The sequence below is a fragment of the Rhinolophus sinicus genome, linkage group LG13 (assembly GCF_036562045.2).
Source record: "Rhinolophus sinicus isolate RSC01 linkage group LG13, ASM3656204v1, whole genome shotgun sequence".
Lineage (NCBI taxonomy): Eukaryota > Metazoa > Chordata > Mammalia > Chiroptera > Rhinolophidae > Rhinolophus > Rhinolophus sinicus.
In genome coordinates, this window is record NC_133762.1 from 43,536,758 (window position 1) to 43,562,557 (window position 25,800).

The following is a 25,800-nucleotide window of genomic DNA, read 5'->3' on the forward strand; positions in this document are numbered from 1 at the left end:
CTAGTGGGTTTAGGGCAGAGATGATGCTAAACATTCTACAATGCACAGGACAGCCCTTCCCCACAACAAAGAATATTCCAGCCCCGAATGCCAATAGTTTCGAGGTTGAGAAACCCTAGAGCAAAGGTTCGTCCCATCGTGTCTTGTTAGGTCATACAGAGCATGTTGCTTTTTTATACTCTGAGACATCATTTGTGCCTTTTAGCATTAAAAAATGTTTATCCCTATATTTCCAGATTTAAATTTTAAGATTTCTCTAGGGGTTCTATTTACTTTTATTTCTATTTACTTTTATATTTAAATAATTTTACATACATGGATTGGCAAGGTGGCTGGTAGGGCACACATTCCACCTTCTTCCTCCCACCTCAAACTCTGAGGAATGACTAGAAAAATTATATCTGTGTTTATATATATGTTTATTCTCTATCTCCATCTCCATTTCTATCCCTGTATCTCTATCTCTGTCTCCATATCTTCTGGAAAAGAAGAAGGCGTGGTGATCACTATGGACCAGAAATTTTGAGTCTCACTGAAGGCTGTCAGTCAGAAGAGGCTAAGTTATACTGTGGTAACAAACAACCCCCAAAACTAAGTGATTCAAAGCTATACAGTTCATTTTTTACTCATCCTCCATGTTCATTTTGGGCTGTCAGGATGCGTAGTCTCTCAGGGACCATCTCAAATGTTGCCATTGCCATGTAGAGGGAAAAAGAGAACTCCAGAGGGTCTTGCATCAGTAGTTGAATGACCCGTCCTGGAAGTGACAAGCATCCAAACATCAATTCAACTCACAACTCATTGCCCAGAACTATTTATATGACCCCATTTCCATAAAGGAGCCAGGAGGTGCAAACCTGTCAGTAGCCTGGAGAGGGGAGAATTAGAAATATTTGTCATATGAGGTCTGACAATTAAGTTTGTGAACTTGTTGCAATGATGTTGCTAACCTTTTTTGATATCAGAGGGATTGTTCATTATGAATTTGTACCAACTGAACAAACAGTCAACCAAGTTTGCTATTTGGAAGTGCAGAAAAGGCTGCGTGAAAAAGTTAGACGATCTGAACTTTTCGCCAACAATTCATGGCTCTTGCATCACGACAATGCACCAGCTCACACGGCACTGTCTGTGAGGGAGTTTTAAGCCATTAAACAAATAACTCTATTGGAACACACACCCTACTCACCTGATCTGGGCCCTAATGACTTCTTTGTTTACCCGAAGATAAAGGAAATATTGAAAGGAAGACATTTTGATGACATTCAGGACACCAAGGGTAATACGACGACAGCGCTGATGGCCATTCCAAAAAAGTGTTCCGAAATGCTTTGAAGGGTGGACTAGGCGCTGGCATTGGTGCATAGCTTCCCAAGAGGAGTACTTTGAAGGTGACTGTAGGGATATTCAGCAATGAAGTATGTAGCACTTTTTCTAGGATGAGTTTACGAACTTAATTGTCAGAACTCGGTATAGCTTTACTGACTCCCTCAAAGGCCCAGATAGAGGACATCTGAGGAAGGAAGTGAGCACAGCTCAAAGTGAGCACAGGGAAGAACTGAGGAAGGTGGAAGCAGCCTCTAAAGATAAAAGGAGGATGGGACTCTGTGCACAAAACAGAGTAATTTATTAGAGTGCCATGATAGCCTGGGAAATTGATGCCCAACCTATCCCAGAGACGGAAGAATTAGTAATGCTCTATTTTAAAATTTAGCAATTTTTAAATGTTTAAACATTTAATGTGCTGTGAAAATTTATAAAATCATCTCTATAAAGTCCTCTGTTCAAAATCATTGTGCCTAGTGTAGTGCCAGGTTACATAGTATGTGCTCTGTAAATACTCATTGAATTGAATGATGGCTCTAACCTTACCATAAGAAAAAGCAAACACTGTTTTAAAAATAATTTTTTTTTTTGGTGACTCACTGTTAAGTTTTTAATAAAATATGTAAGGCCTTCAATTTAAAATGCTTCAAACTCTAATGTACTTTTTTTTCAGTGAATGTACACTTTATTTGTAAGTTAAATATTCATATGTTAGATAAATCTTCTTTTAAGACCATTACTTATTGAAATCCTAATTGTACAAATATTATAATTAGTAAATCATTCTTAATTTGACTCATTAATAATTTTGTTACATAAACATGAAAGTTTTTGGCAAAATGAAAGTTGATTTTTCTCTAGCTTTCAATGTTTTATAAAGCTGATTTTTTTTTTTTTAAATTAAATTTATTGGGGTGACAATTGTTAGTAAAATTACATAGATTTCAGGTGTACAATTCTGTATTACATCATCTATAAATCCCATTGTGTGTTTACCAGCCAGAGTCAGTTCTCCTTCCATCACCATATATTTGATCCCCCTTACCCTCATCTCCCACCCCCACCCACCATCCCCCTTACCCTCTGGCAACCACCAAATCATTGTCTGTGTCTATGAGTTTCTGTTTCTCATTTGTTTGTCTTGTTCTTTTGTTGTTTTTGTATTATATACCACATATCAGTGAAATCACATGGTTCTCTGCTTTTTCTGTCTGACTTGTTTCGCTCAGCATTACTCTCTCAAGATCAAAAATAATTTTTATTATCATCATCATCATCATCACCATCGTCGTCGTCGTCGTCTTGTTATCCTACCTCACAGTTAAGGTTGGTTTTGGAAACAAGTCAGTGTCCTGACCCCTTGTGAGGTCACTTTAAGTATTTTCTCCTGCCCAGCAAGCTGCCCGCATCCACAGAAAAGCCCTGGGGATTTCGATCCTGGCTTCCCTTGTTTTTCAGCTGAGTCCTTATTTTGTCTTGCAACTTCCTAACCCCACCCACCATGCCTGCTCTTCTCACCCTCCCAGCTTTGTGAAAGGATGTCCCTGGTCTTCCAGGCCCAGCTTTCCTGTTGGCGGCCTTGCACTGGGTCTCTTGAGACACTAGAGGTTAGGAACAGGCTCTGGAGTCCGATTGCCTGGGTCCAAATGCCACGCATTCACTCTATGACTTCGGGCAAATTACTTCATCTTTCCGGGCCTCATTTTCCTCATTTGAAAAATTTGAACAATGCTAGTACCTACACCATAAGGTGCCATGGTATTAAATGAGGTGCTGCTTACAATGTTCTTAGAATGGTGCCCGGCACTCTGAGTAACTGATCTGTGGTATTGGTTATCACCGTAGCTGTCAGCATTACCTCCCTCCAAGCTCAGAACTCTCTGGGGAGGAGTCTCCATGTCTCTGTTCAGCTTTACCGACCTGGATGGTGGTCTCTTTGACATTAGTGTGTTTGAAGTCAACTTCCCAATACTCCAGAGTCCCAGGATATCATTTTTAGGGCTGGCCTAGTCTCAGGTTATTTCTAGCTTTTAACCCACATAGCTTCAGAAAGTCATTTACCAGCTCTGTGCCCTGGTTTCCCTGTGTGTGAAATAGGAATTATACCTTTTTCTTTCCAAGTCCCAGGGATTTTAGATTTCTTTCTTCTTTGGCTTTATATTTTATGCCAACTTGTCAATTTTTGTACGTCATTAAAGCCACCTTCAGTCCTTGATATGGAAAGGTAGGTGTATAAATAAATAAGGAAACACATAAATAAAATAAAGAGTAGTTATGAAAGAAGTCAAAACATCATACATATACAAGACATTTTTAGCCAGTAAGTGTTATCAGTGGCAGATATTGGAAAACCCACCTCATCATTGTGTCTATTGAGCTTAGAAATGTGCAAATCATTGTAGGCTTTATGTGATACCTCCACGAAATAGGATATAAGAAAAATGAGGAGATAAACATGCTTTGGTCCTTTGAAGGTAGAAGTTCTGAAATAGATAGCAAAGCTAAAAATATACTTTAAACGCATGTGGCCAGACGTTTTTAAATGGAAGAATTACTACAAAGATCATAATAAATCAGCTTCAGGAAGTGCTCACTGCAAAAGTCACGCACAAAAATTATTACAAAGGTGAGCATAAAGTCGCCTGTAAATAGTAATCATGATAGCTGACATTTTCTGAGTGTTTACCCCAGGTAATCTTTGAATAAACAAAGAGATACTGTTTTAATCCCCATTTTACAGTTGAGAAAACTGAGGCCCAACTTGGTTATTTAGCCACGGCTACGGTGGAACTAGGCAGTGCTCTCTCAGTGACCACCATAGGCAATACTGCCCCTTAAACCAAAGGTTTCTTCAAGCCACACCCTTGTAATGCAGCAATGCTTTTTGAGGTTTCTTCTAATGGTTACACCATAGAATTCTCTGTCGCATACACTACAGGGCTGGGACCAGTGCCAGGACAAAGTGAAATGGGTTACATTTTGCTCTGGCTCCCATCTGGCTGATTGCCAGCCCTGGCCTTCCTTCCTTGCTGTCCTGGGCTTACTCTCGTCCTTGGCATACACTGAATAAGTCCACAACACTCAACTCAAGGAGGATTGTATTTCAATAGGACATTGGTTTTCTTGGGGGGTGGGCGCTGGGGGCATTGGTGATGGTTCTTTTTTTATTGCAGTAACACTGGTTAATAACATTATATACATTTCAGTTATACAACATTATAATTCAATGTCTGTATATTCTATTAGGTGCTCACCACCCAAAGTCTAGTTTCCTTCTATTACCATATATTTGACCCCCCTTTACCCATTTGCCCTCCCCCACCCCCTTTCCCTCTGGTAGCCACCACTCTGATGTGTGTACCTACGAGTTTATTTATGTTTTGTTTTGTTAGTTCATTTGTTGCTTTTTTGTTTTATATTCCACATATGAATGAAATCATATTGTTTTTGCCCATTCTGTCTCACTTAATTCACTCAGCATAATACCCTCAGGTTGTACCCAGGCTGTCACAAATAGCAATATTTCATCTTTTTCTTCATGGCTGAGTATTTCAATAGGACATTCTTGAGGCTCTAAGACATTTGCTCTTCACCTTGTTTGATTGCAGATCCTTTTGAGAATCTGATAGAATGAAAGCTACGGGGGAACGGGGTGGGGAGTAGGGGGAAATGGGCTTCAACTTTGGTTTGTGGTTTCAGGGGACCCCACCCAGAAACTTTGACCTTGAATTTAACATTTAAAGGAATAAAACAAGAATGACAAGAGGAGGTGGTGATTTGCTTGCTCTTTGGGGGTTGGAAGACTGTCTCTCCTCCTCATTCCAAAGAGGAAGCTGCCTGTGCCTATGGCTGCATCAATAACATTAACCCAAAACATTAGTATAGAGCAGGAAAAAAATAATCTAGCTTCCACTCAGCCTCCTGTATGTTTTTTACATGACTTTCAACCTGTAGGCCAGTTTTGTTTGTTCAGTAGTTGTCACATCCTGCGATCTTTGTCTTAGAAGGATTTGTGACTGTAGAAGAACATTTTAATTCTGGGCTAACACAAGATGTACCCCAGAAATTCCATCACAGAACTTGCACTGGCAGATGTCCATCAGCCGTTTCTGTTACCTAAGTGTGTATACCAGTGCCACTTTACATTTTGTGACTGGCATGGAAACACATGCTGGTACATCAAACAGGAACTTGAATTCAGAAACAGGATCTTGTTCAATTTTGCATAAGATGTTTCCTGTTGACTTGGAAAACTTGAAGTGTTTGAAGGCAGGGGTAGGAAAGAAAAACACAACTCAAGAGATTCTATACATTCAAAGACTCCTTGACAGTTTGTTTATTGAAAAGCGGGCTGTGTGTTGGTGGTGAAATAAAACCTTCAGTGTCTAGGATTCTGGAAGGGAGGGTCCCCTGAAACCACACACCACATTTGAAGTCCATTCCCCCCCCATCGCTCCCCATAGCTTTCATTCTTTCTATCAGATTCTCAAAGGGATTTGGAGTCAAATAAGGTGAAGAGCAAATGTCTTGGAGCCTCAAGAATGTCCTATTGAAGTACTCAGCCATAAAAAAAGATTAAATATTGCTATTTGTGACAGCCTGGGTACATCCTGAGGGTATTACGCTGAGTGAAGTAAGTGAGACAGAATGGGCAAAAACAATATGATTTCATTCATATGTGGAATATAAAACAAAAAAGTAACAAATGAACTAACAAAACAAAACATAAATAAACTCATAGGTACAAACATCAGAGTGGTGGCTACCAGAGGGAAAGGGGGTGGGGGAGGGCAAATGGGGTAAAATATATGGTAACAGAAGGAAACTAGACTTTGGGATCTGCAGTGAAACAAGGTGAAGAGCAAATGTCTTAAAGCCTTCAAGAATGTCCTATGAAGTACTCAGGAAATCTTGGTGGAGTCCAGGCGCCAGGAACCCTGGCAATATTCCACAGTGATCACCTGAGGGCAAAAACAAAACTCCTACAACACTAACCCCAAATGCCCCTTTTTTCTTCCAGAAGACAATATTGTCTTGACCGAGGAAAGCTGTTCCTTAATGCTCAACTCATGCTTTAATAGTCATGAAGCTGCAGTGCTATGATTGTTTCTATTTTTACTCTCCTTTATCAATAGGTACCCCAATCCCTCTTTTGGTTTCTCTAAATTAAGAAATTAGGCCTTTATATAAGTGGTATATTTTTCAATTTCTTAGAAAGGGTAAAAAGTAGATTACTTGAGGCAGATAGCAAAATAGAAATGTAAATGTTTGAACACTCTGCTAAATTTGTGATCAGACAGAACTGGGCAAAATGTGGTAGAGCTGACGGCTGGGCCTGGTGGCCTTCATTTGTCTGTTGAATGGGGAGAAAGTACAGCCATTGGGACTTGAGGGGCTTTATCACTTTTTACTTGGTGTCCTTAGATGAGTTAAAGAACTTCTCTGAGCCTTAGTGTTTTCATCTGTTTTATGGGGATAATAATACCTGTCCAATGGAATTGTACACAGCAGGTGTCACAAGTGACAGTCTCCACCCCCACGCTTTTACCTCTTGTCTAAGCATCAAGCTCGACGGTTTATAATTTATAGACTTATGGATTGTATGTTCTTCCTCCCTGTTGAAAATTAGAACATTTGCTTGTCTTTTTTTCTTCTATCATCTGTCTTATCCCTTGTGATGTTTAAGAAGCACAGATCATTTTCCTGTGAAGAAGCGAATTTCCTGTGAGGAAGCGAATTATAAATGCCTTGTGTCCATATCCACTCTTACCAGTCAGGCATGCAGTTTTGATAAACTCCTTTCCAAATTCTGAAGGAATTAGGTTGAGGCCTAAAAGAAACCAAACATCTGAATTTTGATACAAATGGAACGGAGACCCATGGCGTTGTCCCAGGAGCTGGTGAGATTACTGGCATCGGCTTCCTGCCATGGACAGATACATTCAGCATCACCATGTCACTGCACAATGACTGGAGACTCGGCTTTCCTAGCCATCTTGCCTGTCCATGATACGCTGATCAGTTATGATACCAGCATTCCTTATTTACATCCCATGTTTTTGTTCCTGGGCACCCAGGAGGTGTGAACTGAGCCACCTGGGGTGGGGGGAAGGTGCAGAGTGGGGACAGTGAAGGTTGCCAGCCCTCTGTCACCACCGTCTCCATGTATTGTATCTTTCCACTGCAAGACTTGCTTTTAGCACCTGAGAGTAAGTGAGTGGTCTTGTAACCATTACTTACAATTTTCTGCCTTGAATTCTTATTTGGTTCATGAACATGCGGCCTTAGAAATCAGTTGGCTAGCAGCCATGGGCCAGGACAGCGCCCACTGCTTTCAGCTGGAGCTCTGCAGAGTAGTGCTTCTCCTCGACCAGCCTTTGCCTTGTGTCCGTCTCCTGTGCTGGGCCTAGGGCAGCTCTCGGCCACATTGGATTGTGCTTGCATTGTGATTCAAAATTGGCACAGTGATATCACTTTGGTTTAAAAACAAAAATTAAAATCCAGAAATACAGTGTAAACTCCTAACTTCTGAGAATATTTCTGAAAATAGTACCCATCCCAGTTATTCAAAGCAGTTTCATAAGTACCAGAGTCGTATTTCTGTGGAATGTTCCTGATTTGGCAAGTTCCAAACCCTAGAACTATTTTAACATTGCTGGAAAAGAGACACTCCTTAGATTTCCTTTTTGAGGATATAGTCTTTCTTTGTTAAGTCTCAGGATTCATGCTCCCTAGAAGTCACTGGTGGTTTCAGATGATGAGCTGTGGAGTTATCCAATATATATCTTTGTTTTAATCGTAGACTTACTGCTACTAGTCTTTGGGGGGAGGTTCCCACTTTGGTATATGTATGATAGTTATGATGCTTGTAATAAAGGCATTAGTCATCCTTTCCTTTAAAAAAATAGCTATAAAATAAATAGTACAGAAGGATATAGAATGAAATGTAGAAGCTCTGGGTCTCCTTAATGTTTCTCCGTAGAGGTAATCATTGTAAATAACTTTTGTGTATCTTACCAGGTATTTTTCTATGCAATTATAAAGGTATACATACATACAGCTGTACATACACATGCATACATATACATACATATACATATACACATCACACACACAGAAACAGCACATATATCTATTGTTTTAGGAATACAAATGGGATTTTACCATACATATCATTTTTTATCTTGCTCTTTTTACTTGAAGCTGTATCAAGGCATCTTGCCAAGTTAGTACGTGTAGATCTGTCATACTTTTAGTGGCTGCATAGTATTCCATTGTACGGCTGGACCATAATTTATTTAACATGATGTTTGTTGATGGATGTTTAGGTTGTTGCCACTTTTTTAGTGGAGCTCTTTATCCATGTCTTACCTCGTGCATTTGGTGACTATTCTCATTAGTTGAATCAGATCTTGAGAATTATATTGCTGTATTTTTAGTGTTATGGACTATTTATAACAAAGCCTAACGACCAAGTAGCAAAAGATTTTCTTTAAAATGTACAGGAAACATATTTACAGATGGTGGAAGTGTTACAGAAGCCAGTTTAAGTTAGGTTAATCTTAATTTTTTTCTAAGGGTTAATTCATGGTAAAATATTTGTTTTAGAACATCAAATGTATACACGATGAAGGAGTTTAAGGGGGTGGCATTTTTAATGAGTTGCCATAGTGGCAGATACAGAACTGTGGCACAGACATCATTAAAATGTACTTCCAGAGGTGGAACTAAAAAGAATAATTTCTCATTAAGAGGAGGTGAGAAATGTTGGGGGTGGATTTTTCTTTCTAAAACTGTGTTCATAAGTGACTAAAATGACAGATTTTTAAAAATCACGAAAGAACTAGATGTATGACTGAATAGTAGAAAGGATCTGAAAGTACATGTTTGCACAAAGTAGACAATCCAATTTAATTCCATGAAATGAATAATTACTGTTTAGAGTAAATCTTGAGACCATGAACAGATATGGCTCTCCTCGTAGATTCTTAGAATTAGATTCGTTTGCTCTGAGTACACGGTTAAATCTTTATTTCCCCTTATGGGCACATCCCTATGGTCAGGTGGCTGATTAGCAGTGTCTGTGTAGGGAAAGCTGTCTGATTGCATGAGGTGGGCAGTGCCACAGCCCCGCTTACTCAGTCCTGAGGGGACTGTCACTCTGCCACCAAGAATGACCCAGTGCAGTTGGCCCTTGGCAGCTCCAGCTCCAGCCCAGGACAACTTTTCTTTTAACTACTGTTATCTTGTATCTTACAACAATTGCCTCCATCCTCCCTCATTTGTGTAGATGAACTCAAGTATTTACTCTACACCAGTGGTTCTCAACCAGGGGTGATTTTGCCCCCCAGGGAACATTTGGCAATGTTTGGAGACATTTGTCGTTGTCACAACAGTGGATATGCTATTGGCATCTAGGAGGCAGAGGCCAGGGATGCCACTAAGCGTCCTACAATGCACAGAACTGTCCCCCCCACCCCCCCGCCCCATGCCAATTCCTGGAGCTCTTTCTCTGTGTAGCTCCCTCCTCTCCAGGACTTGCCTCACAAATTCCAGGCACCTCAAACTCCAATCTCTGTCTCCTTGGTGAGGAGACTGCTGTCCTCTGCTTGGATCCCCCCTCCTTGCACTGTGGACCAGAAAGTACCTCCAGGCAGAAAGCTGGGCTGGCGGTCATAGACATCTTACTTGTTTCCCTTTTCCCAGGGATCAAAGTCCTATACTACCTGTGTCTAGTGTGTGAAAAAGTTGTTTCATACATTTTGTCTGGCTTTCTAGTTGTTTACAGCAGAAGGGTGAGTCTGGTTCCACTTACCTTGTCATTGCCAGAGACTTATTTATTTAGATGTTTTTCTCCCAGTATTTCTCTGTAATAAGTAACAGCAGGGATCCTGTCCCCATTGTATAGGTTAGAGGACACAGAGTCGCCGAGAGTGAGTAAGAAGCCTGAAATCACATCCTGAGTTGGTAGGATGGCAGGAACCAGGGATCACACGATCTAGCTCTTGCCTCATTAAACTAGATCCCACCTGCCGACCTAAGCACACCAGTGAATGTCACTGGTTGCCAATGGCAGAGACAAAAGCGACGGAGCCAAAAAGAAGACAGTAAAAAAAAGTGGTAGAAGAATGGGGTAGGGGAAAGCTCTAGAGCTGTATATTAGGAGAGAAATTTGGGGCAGCTATAATAACCCCAGGAGTTGCATTAGGTATCACTCTCTGTCACCCATAATGATACTGAAATAATAGCCACCATTTACTCCATCCTTACCGCTGCGCTGAGAGCCTTCAGTATATTATCCCATTTAACTTCATTCTCTATCAAAGAACACACTATTATCCTTATTTTACAGATCAGGAAACTGAGGCTCAGAGAGGCAAAGTCATCTGCCCAGAGCCACAGCTAATATGCAGCAGTGCTGAGATTTGACCCAGATCTGCAGACTCCCAAAGCTTGTGCTCTTTCATTATGGTTTCCCATCAGGGGTTACCTCTTCCTGACTCATTTTTGTTGACTTGCCTAATGTTTTTCCCACCTCATTCCACCCCTTCAGGAGTACCATTTATTTTTTTCTGACTTTAAAACCAATACATACTCACTGACGGAGAATTTGAAAATGCAGAAGATTAGAAGGAAAAAAAAATCATCTATACCCCTTACCCTTATCTGTTATTTCCAATGCCAAGCTTTGCTTATTAATGGTAATGCTCACCTTTATAACAGCTTTGCCTTCTTCATAGATAGTAAGTACTCAATGCATGCTTATTGATTTCAGACACCGTAGAAACTACATAGAATATTTAAAACATCACGTAACTTGCTAAGACACTCACACCTTTGTGTCTATGCCTAAAGAACTACTGGATTCTGATGGATACACGAGAAGGACTTGATAGGCTTTTTAAGTGCTTCACCTACCTACATACCATGTTAAGTTTCATGGCCCTTACAGCTCCTTGCACCATGTTATACCCACACGCACTCAACAGATACCCTTTGATTGATTGATAGACCTTCAGGGATGGAAAGTAAATTCAATGCATTTGTTCATCAAATATTCAGTGAATACCTACTATGTACCAGGCACTGTGCTAGCTCCTGGGGTGAAATATGAGCTAGATGCAATCTCTGCCCTCTTGGAATTTACCATCCAGTGATAGAAAACCCAAGAAACTGGCCTCTGAAATGTTCAGATTACAAGACATTCTCCCACAGTGATATTTTTACCAGGCAAACTCAGGTTGATTGTTGTGGGGAAGTTTTGAAAAAGAATAGTTGTGAAAGGCCAGATAAAGTTCATAAAATCAAGAAGGGAAAATGTTACTTCAGGCTGATATGTTAGATGATAGCTTAGCCCGCTGCCATGCTGTCTCACAAGAGAAAGGTTTTATTTGTGTCTCCTTTGGTCTCGTCTTCTTTTCATCTCCAGGTTTGATATCTAAGCGTTAGCCTGGGCCTTTGATTTACAGTGCTCTGGAGAAAGAGACCCGGGATGACAAAGCCATCCAGGCCCTACCTAAGGGCCTGATGGGTTGACCTAGTTTTGGAACTGGCTTCGAGCTACACGGAGGATGGCAGCAGACCGACCGTGCAGCGAGCGCCTGCTGGGAAGGCAGCTCCCCTGAAGCCCCATAAAATAAAGGGTTTCCCAAGTCTTCTTTGAAATACACAATTTCCTTGGGTATTGAATGTATGACAGCAATTTGTAGTCCTTTGAAAAATCTTTTACTATCTGAGCTTAATCAACTGAAAAAATAACAGTGGTTTTTCTCTGCCTGCTCTTGTGTCCTGAGAAATTTGCCCCTTTTTGCCCCTTCCTGGCTGCTAAATCCGATTCTCTCAACTGTTTTCTCTCCTTAGAAATGGTGCTCATAGCCTGTTTGTGGGGAGGTTGAGGCACTAGGAAAATACAAACTTTTAAGACTTGTCAATACACTTAAGCTAAACCATGTCCCTTCCAAAGGACTTTATGGACTCTCTCCTGTGGTATACCCAAAGAGAGGGTGTACTCTTCTATAACAAATTAGCAGTTTGAACCTGAAAGGATAAACATTCACAATAGTGTCAGCTTTTCTTGGCTCCTGTTAATATGAATGTATGGGACATCACTGATTAACAAGTGTCATCCACCCGCTATCCCTTCTTGTAAGGAAACGCAGAATGTGCATATTATATAATCGTAGCAACCTGTCTTTGATGTCGAGTGAACAACTGCAGAAACAAGCCATGTGCTATAATCCCATCGTTAACTGTCCGGGGACCCAGCATGAGGCTACGAACAGTAAGGCAGAGGCCAGTCAATACCGCCGGTAGCTAGTATCCAACGCCCACTGTGTGGCTGCAACCCCCAGCCAACGTTTCTAAGAGCTCCCTATTGGATTCCTCATTATAACCTCGGCTGGACTGACACGCTTGGCAACCCACAGCGCCAATGAAAAATACATGAGGCTGATGAGGGAGCGTTTTTCCCTTCCTCTCTTTCTCCTTAAGGAAAGAAAGTGATTGCTGTGGAAGTTATTTCCGACATTAATAGGAACACGTTGGCAGAGCTCTGCTGGCCAAAGGAAGACAGCCCGAGTTAAGATGGGGAGATGCCATTGAAAATAACTAATGGGAGGAGCCGTGCTGTTTGTTCCATGGCTCTAGCACTCCTCATTTTTCAGAGCACTGTTGTTTTCGTGATCTTCTCTGCTGCAAGAGACCTTAAACAAATGCTATTGATCAATGTCTCCCTGACAGTATACATTTTCATTCTGAGAACTGGTTGTTATGCATCTGACTATGTGGGAAGCACAGTTTGCCTTTTCTGGACCCCTGGGGGTTGTGATGTGAGCACCATTGGAAGGAGCCCTGGGCCTGGCGGAAGGAAGCGGCTGCCACGGAGGGCAGCTGGCGTCAGGGGCTTTTCTTTACCATCAGTGGATATGAACTTGGCTGCAGGTTATTTTTCTGTGCTGCCATTTATTATTTTTATATGGTAACAAAATAGAATTAAACTATGGTCTAAGGTCCTACAGGAAAAATTATCAAGTTTTATCAATTCTCTGTAACCACAATCCTCTTTTTCCCATATTGAAATAACTATATGATTTCTTTTGATGATGTGACGTTTCTTAGGAACATAATTATGGTTTTATAGCAGAACCAACTTATTTATTTGGACATGATCATTTCTTTCTTTCTTTACTTTTTTCTGTCTTTCTTTCTTTTCTTTTTTTTTTTTTTTTTGAGGATTTTTGCCATTCTGATACCTGTATAAAATTGTATATTGTCATTGAGGCAGAGTTTGTGTAAGGTAACAAGATTTTCTTCAAGTAGCCTTAATTCAGCAATCTATACAAATGGTTTTCCCAAGAGTTCTCATTACCAGTGCCTTGCTGCCTACAAGATCTTGAATTCTGAAGTCCCCTTCTCTGCCCCTGCCAGAGGGGTCAGTCTAGCACAGAGGTTGAGTATATAACTCTGGCACTAGACTTCCTTGAATTTGAATCTGAGCTTCACCGCTTACTACAGTAGCTTGGGACCTTGAGCAAATCACCTGATCTCCCTGTGCCTCAGTTTCCTCACCTATTAAATAGAATGTCTCATAAGGAAGGTGTAAGAGTTAAATGGGTTATGTTAAAGCCTGTGGAATAGTGCCTACCACATGGTAGGTTTCACATAAGTGCTGTGGTTTGTGGCTAGTCTGTCATTCCACCTTCCCCACCACACTGCTCTTCACCATCATCACGACCTTCCGGCCCCCAGTTCCCTCCTTTTCCCATAGGCATCTCCCCCTCTGCGTTTGCCTCTGATGCATTCACAGCCCCCCTGATTTCCTTGCTGCATGACTGGATTAGTTCAGGTCCTGGTGGGGAACAGATGACACAGTCCAACCAGGCAATTTGAGGAAAGCTTAATAAAGAGATTAGGTACAAGGGTGTGAGCAGCTGTGAGGAAACCACAAGGGGAAGCACAGCACCTGGGCGTAGAAACCCTCAGAGCATGTGCTCACAGCAGCTGTGCTGAGTGGGCTGCCCGATGGGAGCTATGAGCTTGTGGAGGGATGCAGCCCGCTCATGGCAACCACCCAGGAAGGGAGCCAGAGAAGTAAATAGTCCAACCTCACCTTTCTCCCTCCTTGCATCTCCTGCCAGGGTTTCCATGGTTCCCAGCTCCAAGACAGAGGGCTAGGGTGCCCACCCATGCAGTCCATGTCGTCAGCCCCCCAGCGCAGAGCAGGGTGGAGCCCTGTGGATCTAGTCCAGGGAGTAGGTGGAAAATGTGTGCACAGAGCCCCGTGATACCTGCTCTGCAGTCCCCATGCAGCCTTGAGTCATCGCCCCTTGTAGTGTGGTCCACAGCTATCTCTCCACCCACAGGCCCCTCTGTCTCTGCCCCCACACCCACTGCTCTGGTCTCCTCCCCAGCCACTCAGCCAGTGTACAGGCTGCTCATCAAACACCTCATGACTTTTGCACCTCTTTTCAACGTTTCATGCCTACTCCCTTTCCTAGGAGTTCCTTTCCCTCCTTTCCAGCCTAGAGAAGTGCTAATATTCTTACAATCCAGCCCCAATACCCTGTTCTCTGCAGTCTTCCCTGCCTGCAGTTAGGTTCCCTTACAGCTGACTGCATGTGTACTTCATTAGGCTGCATTTCGTGTTGTGGTCTGGAGGGTTATTCATGGGACCGCTTCCTCTGTTGGCCAGACCATCCACTCTGAGGACAGACGACACCATATCCATCTCTGCATTCCTTTGTGGTTGAAATAAAAACAAGTGCCCCCCCCCCCAAATGTGTTGTATTGAAGTGACTAATGAAAAGGTGCAATAAATATCACTTACCTAGCTAAAGATGCTGTTAGTTATGAATAATGGATTCAGCATATATACGTAACACTGATGAACTACATTGCATGTTGTACATAACCAAGTCACTCCCTGACACTCCTCCTCCCATATCCAGATTTACTTGCTATCATATTCTCTGGGGGCACCCTCTGTGTCACTTACTAGAATTTATGTATGCAGTTATTTATTCCTTGTTTTACTTTCTCTTCTAAACTTTAGCTCCATGAGAATAGGGACTGTATCTGTGATGTTCATCACCGAGTCTCCAGACCTTGGAACAGTGTATGGCACATAACAGATCCTTCAGAAATATTTCTTGAATGAATAAATATATCGCTCACAATACTACAGGATACGTCATCACCTCAGAGGCCAGCAGAGTGGGAATTCTAGGTGCGATGGAAGGGCCCGTGATGTTCTTTCCTATGCCCCTCAAGTCATTCCTTACTGCTTGAAGGGGTCATTTCTTTATGACCCCACGCTTCCATCATCAGAGCAGCCCCCCTTTCCACTTGTAAGGGAGCAGGTCTTGTACTAAGACCAAATTCCCCTTTCCTTCAGTCTCCATAGGGAATATAATATTTGGGTAATTATTTTTCTGGAATTATTCTATTTCCCACTTCTGGGCCCCAGTTGTGTTTATTTGTAGCTTCTTCATCTGATGCTGCCAAACAAAATATATTTGATTGTTATTTGGACCATTTCAAACCTATTCCGTAATTTTGAAAATGTGTAATAGGCAGTATGAAGTCTTATAATTGAAAATTGGCATCATTTTATATTATTCACTGTTATGATAGTCTAACCAGATTTGATGATGAATGAATGACTTCAGGGGTTCTTCTTAAAGGTCACAAAGGATGTTTAATATCCTCGGAAAAGATTTTACTTTTTGGAAACAGGAAGTAGCAACACAGCCTAGAAACCTTAATTTATTTAAGTCCTATCATTGCTCAATCATCTTTTCATCTGCCATTTTTTCTGAGGTTTAATATTCTGGAAAAAAATGTTCTGGAAAGGAAATTAAAGTTGGGGTTTGAGATAACAGGGGTCCTATGAAGCTAATATACTGAAGTTATCAGAAAAAGATCCTGACCCCCTCCACTCCCCCCCCCCCAAAAAAAAAAAAACCCAACAAGAACAGCAAAACAATAAAAAGCAATTAGTTTGGAAGGATTGAGTAGGATTGTCTAAAGTGAAAACATGAAAAAAATTAGACAGATGGACTTCATAAACATGGGGAATATTAACTCTGGGCCCAAATTGTAATAGGTTTTTACTGATGCATCTGTTGCACACTGATTGTCTCTTCTCTGCCTGATAACCGAAGTTCAAGTTTGGGGGTTTTGCAATAGAGGCAATTAGAAGCTCGACATTGTCATGTTTTTCATTAATTTACCAGTGAATGGTTGGGTTTATATGGATAATTTGATGTATTTTGAAGATAATTGTAATTATAAGTGCGTTATACTAGACAGCTTGTTCTTTATAATATAATTGGCCTTTAACTACAGTATAATTTCTTCTGCCCTTCTGGTCAATAGCCTCTTCTTTAGGGGAAAAAACAACAACACCAAGCATAGGCAATACCTAAGAAGATAATATTTTTAAGGTAGATAGAATGGTTTGGGGGCTCTCAATCTTGGTGACAGAAGGTCAGATTTGAGCCAGGTGTGATACAGGATGTCACCATGACAGCTAGGAACAGGCAAAAGCAGAAATGGACGCTAATTCTCAGATAAGCTATTATACCTATTTGTAGTATCTCTAAAAGCTGAACAGTTGTATACCCTGCAACCCAGTAGTTCCACTCCCAGGTACCGACCTAGGAGAAATGCATCCATATTTTCATGGAAAAACATGCACTGAGATAGTCATAGCAGCGCTAGTTGTAACAGCCATAACTAGAAACTACCCAAATGCCCATTAGCAGGAGAATGGATAAATAAATGGTGGATTTGTCTATTCATACAGTGGAATTCTACATACATCATTGAAAATGAACAAACTACTGCTCTACATAACAAAATGGATGAGTCTCACACGGGTGAGTCAAAGAAGCCAGATACCAAAGAGTACCTACTGTATAATTCCATTTGCATTCAGTACAAAAATGGCAAAGCAATCTAGGTGTTAGAAGTCAAAATGACAGGAACCCTCGGAAGGGTAGTAACTGGACGAGGACACGAGAAGGGCTCCTGGGGTTCTGGTGCTGTTTTGTTTCTTGATCTGGGTGCTGGTTATACTGAATATGTTCCATTTTGTGAAAACTAACAGAGCTATGATTTAGGCGCTTTCATATGTGTATATTACAATTTAATAAAAAGTTTAAAATATATCAATTTAAAAACAGGGCATTGCAATAATTTTCCAGTGAGACTCATTAGAAAAGGAAGATGTTAACAGTGACACTTTGATGAAAGCTTAGAGGGCACACAAGTACTGCGTTGTCTTTAAGCAGATCCTGTTATCTATCAAAAGAAACCACTGAGACACCTCCACTTAGCTGTGATCGTTTTGTGAAGAACCCTGGGAGCTCATCCAAATCTCCATTTCCCTTAGGGGTCAGCTCTGGTTTCCTGGTTCAGTGAACATCTTCTGGCACCTCTGATCCCTGTTCTCTGTCTGTAAGCTCTGTTTACAGCCATTGTCAGAAGAACGTGGGTTAGCAATTAATAATGCTCTAGGGGTTTTATTCTTTTGGTTCTTCCTTGACTGCAAGGTTATCAAGGTCAACAGCCCCACCTTTCATTTCTCCATCCAGGGTCAGGCATTTGGTGGACATTTAATAAATATTTGACAAATGACTATTGCCCTTGAAGAAACAGGAAATGAACAGATGCTCTGCCTGAGGCAGAACAAGCATTTGCTTTGAAGTGGCAATAGTTGTGTTGCTTCCTTTAAATTGTTTCTATTTGATTTCTCTAATCCCTTGATATCTCTCTTTCTCTCTCTCTCTCTCTCTCTCTCTCTCTCTCTCTCTCTCTCTCGCTCGCTCTCTTTCTTTTTCTCTCTACCTCACTTTAAAATTTTTCTTGTCTGTTTATTGTAGAAGATTGGGAAATAAGAAAAGGCACAAAGAAGGAAAAGAGAAACACCCATAATCCTTCCACTCAGAGAGAAACTCTTACTATTTTGCTAATTTTTCTTTTCCGTTTCCTGTAATGCCATTGCTTTCATGCCCCCTGTCCTCCTCTCCCCTGTCCCGTTTTTTTATTTCTTTTTTTATTTGTTAAGAATAATGAAAGTGAGTCTAGGAGAGAAACTAATCCGTATTTGTAAAGGATTCTTGTGGAGAATAGAAACCATATGTGTTACTGCCTTGGTTTTCCTTACTATCCATATGTGAAGGCATTAACTTAGAATATGAGCTGGGCTTTCATGCCTTGCTATCGAATCGTTTAACATGATCTGTAACTCAAGCTTCTCTAATTCACTGCTTACATTTTTTTCAATTAGTTTTGCTGGTGTATACATCATACTTCCAGGATAGAACCAAGAGTTCTTCCAGGATAGGACTACTCTGTTTACTAATATTATTTTCCTGAACCTCATCCTGAAAGTAGGATGAGATCTTTTGGAGACATTAACGTCTTTTAAACCTTAAAATCCCATTATTTCTAGTTCTCTGCCTGAGAATTTTAACTGAAGATTTGCTTCTCCAGGCAGAGATTTCTGGGCGGTTATCCAAGTCTGCGCTGTTCTTTGTGTTTCTGAAACCTTCCCTACACCAGTGCTGTGTGGCTGATGTATCTATCTTCCTCGTCATGACCTGGAGCTGCAGATTTGTCGTACTTCCTGGTACACATACCACAGTGTTTGTACTCTTGCTTTTCCTCCTAAAATAGTCCTACAACAGACTCTTGTGCTTCTTTCCTGATGTTTTTCAGTTTTGTTCTTCAGGATGACTTTGAGCTTTGTCCCTAGTTTCTCTTCAGACTTCTGCAGTATTTAAATGATATTCATTTAAATGAGATTATTCATTGGTAAGAAGGAAAATCACCCGTGTAACAGTTGCAGACTTTCCCTTGACATTTAAGATACCTTCATGGGAGCATTGTTTTGTTTGTTCAGCTCTGCTGTGGTTGGGGCCATGTGACATTTACATTATCTCTAGGCCTCTGCTTAACCATGTTGCTATATTTCATGGAACACCTGCTACCATCTACAGGACACAGTTTGGAAAATGAGGGCAGTTTAGTCATCTCACAGGCATCTAGGGCCTGAGATAGGACCACACACAGTTGCCTCCCTCAACCCACCACCAGTTTTCCAGATTCTTCCCATTAGTTGTGTTGATGGTGACTTGGGATTTTCCTTTAGCATTAAAAGCTAGAGCAGTACATTAATTCATCGTGTCTCATTCACTAAAACCAGTTACCTCGGCATTGTACCAGGCACTGGTGTTCCACTATATTTGACAGGGCCCCTGCCTCTAGGAAGTCAGTCAGAGAAGAAAACAGACACACCCACTTTTAGTAGGATGGAAATGCTGCTGAATACCGTACACTGAATGTGAGGGCTGCAGGACCTGGGGTAGGGGACAGCCAGCCAGCTCTACCTGGCAAACTGAGGAGGTCTCACCAAGGAGGAAAATGGGCACAGGGTCCCCAAGGAGCAGTGGAGTCTCCAGGTGGAGAAAGCCAGCAAGGGGAGAGTCAAGAACGTGTTTGGCAGTGTGCAAATGACATGGCTTTTGGCAGCGTGGCTGGTGGAGGATCACAGATGGTGTTTCAAGTCAGCTCCGAGTCACTCTTTGAAATTACAGAAATTTAAGGAGAAGGATTTGGAAACCCTCCAGCAAGTTATTTGACCTTCTAATCTCGTAGTAGTAACCACTTGGTGTCTAACTCGGAAGTGTAAGTTGTCTGTAAAACTGTCATACAGGGAAAGGTGCAGAATAAAACCAAGTGAAAAAAAAAAAAAAATGGTTCTTATGCCTTAGCCCGGGAGCCAGAGGGTTTTTTTCACTCTCTTAAAGGGTTCTTTCCTAGTGAGTTGCCCCACTGCCCAGCTCTGACAAAGCCCCTGTGCTGTGGACTCTCAATTCTTGCCCCATCTTCAGAGGTGACTGAATAAAGGTTAAATACAACTTCTGAAGGTGATAGTGCTGTAGATGGAAACTATTTTCTGTATGATTTTTTCTTGTTGCCTTGGCAACTAGGATTTTTTGAAAAAGCTTTTGATTTTTCTCAATAACGTGAACTGTTGTTGTTTTTTTAATTTAGCTCAGAAGCGTGTACAAATCTATATCTTTTTTATTAGTTTCAGGTGTACAGATCTATATCTTATTCAGAGTCTCTAGACTACATGTTTATGAGGTACAGAATTTTTTTATTTTTCAGGTCTTCATGAGGTTGAACAGGGATACATAATTTCACGTAACTGTTAGCCTGCCTGATTAACCAAAGGCAAGTCAAGTGATTTTTGTTTTGTCACTGTCAAGTACTGTAGAAATGATTCAGATTCATTTTTATAAACTATGTCTAAATATTTCAGTATTTGGCTTTTTAGTGTCTATGTGAGAATTGTTTCCATAAATTGTAAATTACATTGTTCCTCTGTCTCCTTCTTGCTTACTCTGCTCCAGCCACAGTGGTCTCCTGGCCGGTCCTCACTCACTAAATCTGTTCCCATCTCAGTGTACTGATGTTGGTGTAAATAAGACTGACTCCAACTTTGTACCCCCTTGATTTCTTTTCTGTTTAAGTTTTCATGCTATGAACTCTGACTAATCTAACTATTCCCAGCAAGCATACCAAAGCCGTATAGTTAATGATTACCTCTGATGGGTAAGCTACACCATGTGACCATAGAGATTCCTGTCAGTAATGGCCAGAGTGACACAGCAACCAAGATAAATATCAAACCAAGTGTTGGTGTCAATTGTAAGCAATTATCCATCATAAGACCACCAGGGCGCATGGTTCCTGGAACGTACTGCATTCCTTGTCTGTCTTGTCAATCACTTAGTACTTTAGTTATACTATAAAACACTTACGGTAACGCCTGCCAAGCGGCAGAGATTAACTGCTCAGACTTAGACTCTTGGAGTGCCTGTCTGCCCCAGTCCTATCCTTTGTAAGTAATTTATCCTACAATAAATTTGATTATAATCTATGGAGTTGCCTGCATTGTTTTTCGGTTTTAAGATACCGTCATGGTTTGGTGGTCACTGTACTGTGTGGCTCAACTGTCAGACACTCAGAAACTCGGCGTTTGCCATTTTCCTTTGTCTGCAACCCGGCTGCCTCAGATATTTGCATTTTTTCCCTCCTCACTGCATTTAGGGCTCCAGCTAAATGCTACCTCCTCAAAGAGGACTTTCTATACCTTCCTGTCTAAAACAGCATCTTCATCCATCACTCTCTGGCCAGTTCAGAGATGAGAGGAGCCATCTCTGGAAAAACTGAATGAATATCAGTCACTCTATATGAAGTCCACCAGTCTATAAGCCCTACCCATGGTGAGAGTTTCCAATTAGCTCTTTAATGCCTCACCTTTAAATTATGAACTCACAGCCAATGATCACCAGCTATTTGTGAAAATCCTATATCACAAAATATAGAGACCAGGACTAATAAAAACGAGAGAACTTGAGAGAAATAGAGAGAATGATGTAGCAGATGAAATCTACAAAAAAACAAAACAGCAAATGGGGTAGAGGAAATAATCACAGAAATAATACAAGGAATTTAGGAGAGCAACAGAGGGGAGACCCAGGTCAGCAGCTGTGGAGCAGGCCTGGAGAGCAACCAGGTTGACGGCAGCAAGAGTGTGGGGGGCTCTCAGATGGAAGTGACCAGGAGGGCTGGGGAATTGAGATTATCCTGTCATTTTGAGATGTGGAAAACTGTACTGAGAGGCTCTTGGAGGGTGTGGGTACAGTTAAAGATAGTTACAAAGCAAAGCAAGCAGACATAACTACTAACCACAAAAGCAGTAAGACCATACAATAAAGGGAACATATTCTTAGTACATTTAGCAGTGATCAACTTTATATAATTATAATAATATAAACACTGAATATTTATTAATAAAAAATCGACATAACTATATTTAGAGAATGGGGGAAGGTAAGCCTCTGTATGTGTGTGTGCCTAAGGCCTAAGGATATCAACATATAATGTCTCAAACTGATAAATTATCATATGTGATGATATTAATTAGACATACAAGATTTTTAAAATCAGAAGGAACAGCAAATTGAAATGTTGACTCAGGAATGGGAAGGAGGATGGAAGAGGCAGGGAATCATTATTCATTGTAAGACTTTTAGTCTCATCTGATGACTTTTAAAAGCTATGAGCATATATTACGTTGATAAACAAAAATTGGGAATTAATATATAAGTTTTAAGCAGCCCTTCTGTGCACATGTCACTGATAAAGTCTGATGTACATTTGATTAATATGAAATTGAGTTCAGCATGTGACTGATGTCCTTGGTTGACAAGCTCATTTGTTTAACCAAATCCATTTTTACTTGCACACGGAGTAATTAAGTCAGACTCACTTTGTTGGAAGTCATGCTGAAGACATTTATCATTTCCTTCTACACCATGGAGATAGATTGGACTATGGCTCATGGTTGTTCAGACTGTATGCTCGTTAAAAATGGAGCAGATGCATGTCATACTAAATTGAGTTTTTTAATTACTTTATATTTAATGATGTACCTTTGCCATTTACTTAATCTTCAGCAAATATTTACCCTTCCCAAACTGGCAGATTTACAATTCATAACTTGTCATGTCAAATGAAACATTTTCTCTTGCCCCTTCCCCCAGAAGGATCTCTGTTCAAAATTACAGTCTTTTAAAAATAGCTGACACATTCTCCTTTGTGGGGAATTTTCAGCATTTCCATCCTGTGATTTGGAACTGACCCTCCTCACTCATTTCAACCTTAGTCTGTACTTATTGATATATTTACTTTGGATATAGTTAATGTTTTTATTTTGCTATCTGGGTCATTCTAATAGAGAGAGGGGTAGATTGATGGATGGATGGAAATGATAGGTAGACAGACAGACAGACAGATAGATGGTAGATAGACAGACCAACTGACAGGCCAAACTATACTAAGAAAGTGTGGAAATACAGTTTCAAATAACAGAGGATACATACAAGCTTTAGTTTCAAGGTATCCAGTCCATAAGTGTTATATAATGGTCGGCTTTCCAAGCAGAGGTTAAATAATCGTCATTCTATTGCATCCAACACAGTTTCCCAAACTTTTTGATGAAAGTGGAATCAGGAAGATGTTCCATTAGAAAGTCCTAAAATAACTTGAGGATACCTTTCAATATTTTTAAAATTTGTACCATGGCAGTGACGTGAGAAGCTGAAGCTGAACGGTGGTTATCAAAGTCTGGGTAAGGAGGTCTTCAGTGACTATTTAATCATAGAATCTTTTTCAATCCTTCTACCACCCAAAACACTTGAGAACACTTTCTAAACCAAAAATAAAATGGTCAAGTAAATTAATGATATATTTTTGAATTTTGAAGATGAGGAACTATGAGACTTAATTCTAGAAGGGACGTCAGGGTTAATGAGTACAGTAAGCTGCTCTTTGTGAGCACAGAAATTTCTATGTCAGTCCTGCAGTCCTCACACCCATGAGCTTGCCTGTATACTGTATTATTATTATTCTCTAATATGCCTTATGAGTCTTTGGGTCATTCTTCCTGAGTTTGAATCCTGGCCCTGCCACTCACTAGCAGTATGTCTTTGACCAAGTTTCTTAACCTCTGTGCCTCAGTTTCATTATCTGTGAGTCTGTCAATTAGCCCACCCAATGCCTATTCCAACCTCCTGCTACCATTATTTCTTATCTTACAGAGGGTGGAAGTTTCCATTTCCAGAATCTCTTGCAGCTAGTGTTCTGGATGTAAGTATGATCTGCTAATCAAATGCATTCCCATTAACCTTTGAATTCAGACCGAGATTCTGTTGGAAGAGAAATGGGGCGTGGTATACTCATTTTTAGCTGGTGTGGATAATGGCAGAGGCAGCATGGTTTTGGAACTAGCAACTATAGGGATAGATACCTTTCTGATTCAGCAGGCAGCTTCTTTTTGTGTGTGTGTGGTGTTTTGTGTTGTTTTTTTAAAATTAGTTTCAGGTGTACAAAACAATGTAATAGTTAGACATTTATACCCTTCACAAAGTGATACCCCCCAATCTACTACCCCTCTGACATCATATATAGCTATTACAGTTCCACTGACTCTATTCCCTACACTTTACTGCACATCCTGTGATATATATATATTTGACATTCATTATTATTCAGCTTTAGCTTCAGGTGTACAGTGCAGTGGTCAGGCATCTACACCATCCCTGAAGTGGTCTCCCTAATGAGACAACTGTCCATTGGATACCCTACAAAATCTTACAACATTACCGATTATATTCCCCAAACTGTCTTTCATATCCCCGTAGCAATCTTGGGGTTACCAATTTGTGCTTTCTAATCCCCTCACCTCTCCCTCATCCCCACCCCCTCCCATCTAGCAATGCTCAGTTTTCCCCTATATCTCTGAGACTGTTTCTGATTAGTTTGTTCACTTATGCTATTCTTTAGATTCTACATATAAGTGAGATCATATAGTATTTGTCTTTCTCTGTCTGACTTATTTCACTTAGCATAATGTTCTCTAGGTCCATCCATATCGTTGCAAATGGTAAGATTTCATTCTTCTTTATGGCCGAGTAATACTCCATTGTATAAATGTACCACAATTTCTTAATCCAGTCGTCTACCGATGGGCATTTCGGTTATTCCCCAAGCTTTTTTGGGCTTTACTCTTGGCTATTGTGAATAGCGCTGCAATAAACATAGGGGTGCATAAATTTGTTTGAATCAGCATTTTGGATTTCTCTCTTGGATTTCACTCTTTGGGTAGATACCTAAGAGTGGAATTGCTGGGTCATAAGGTAGTTCCATTTCCAGTTTTTGAGATACCTCCATACTGATTTCCATAGTGGCTGCACCAATCTGCAATCCTACCAACAGTGCACATAGTTTCCCTTTTCTCCACAGCCTCGCCAGCACTTTTTCATTGATTTATTGATGACAGCCATTCTGACAGGAGTGAGGTGTTATCTCACTGTGGTTTTTATTTCTTTTTCTCTAATGATTAATGAGGTTGAGCATTTTTTCATATGTCTGTTTGCCATCTGTATGTCCTCTTTAGAAAAATGTCTCTTTATGTCCTCTGAGCAGGCAGCTTCCAGACTATAGCAGAAACTGTTCATTTGGAGCAGCACCTGTCACAGCAGCTTCCTAATTCTTTAGGTTCCCAACTGTGATAGAGCCAGTAGCCCCTTTGGTTGTGCAAGTCTGCTTATTGATTTGAGTAGATTTTCCTAAAAACTCAGCCTAGAGTCTGTTTCTGCAGCTCTCCCAACAATGACGTGAACTATGGTATACTTCTTAATACCTCTCTTTCTGCTTAAAGTAACCAAAGTGATTTATGCTGGCTGCAACTGAAGACCAAGAACAGTCAACTTACCTCATAGAGTTGTTGTGAGGATTAATAAAATAGGCATTTAAAGTGCTTAAAACATTATCTGGCATGCTTTATAAAAAAGTATTCTTAGGGCTTTTTTGGGCTTTACTCAATGGTATACCTAC

At 40.7% G+C, this 25,800-nt stretch overlaps 1 protein-coding gene across 8 annotated transcripts in view; it reads left to right on the forward strand.

Moving 5' to 3' along the window:
• Nucleotides 1–25,800, forward strand: part of SHLD1 (shieldin complex subunit 1) — an 81,053-nt gene that overhangs the window by 20,372 nt on the left and 34,881 nt on the right. For 2 of the 8 annotated variants that reach the window (XR_012491108.1, XM_074317418.1), the window contains exon 3: nt 24,003–24,051. The exons of 5 other annotated variants lie outside the window; for them this stretch is intronic. Coding sequence is in view for 2 of the 3 variants with exons in the window: in XM_074317418.1 (XP_074173519.1) it covers nt 24,003–24,051 (49 nt within the window). In the remaining variant the exon portion in view is untranslated. Of the gene's footprint in view, nt 1–20,502; nt 20,569–24,002; nt 24,052–25,800 lie in introns of those variants that run through there. One more of the 8 variants, XM_074317420.1, reaches the window with a different exon arrangement.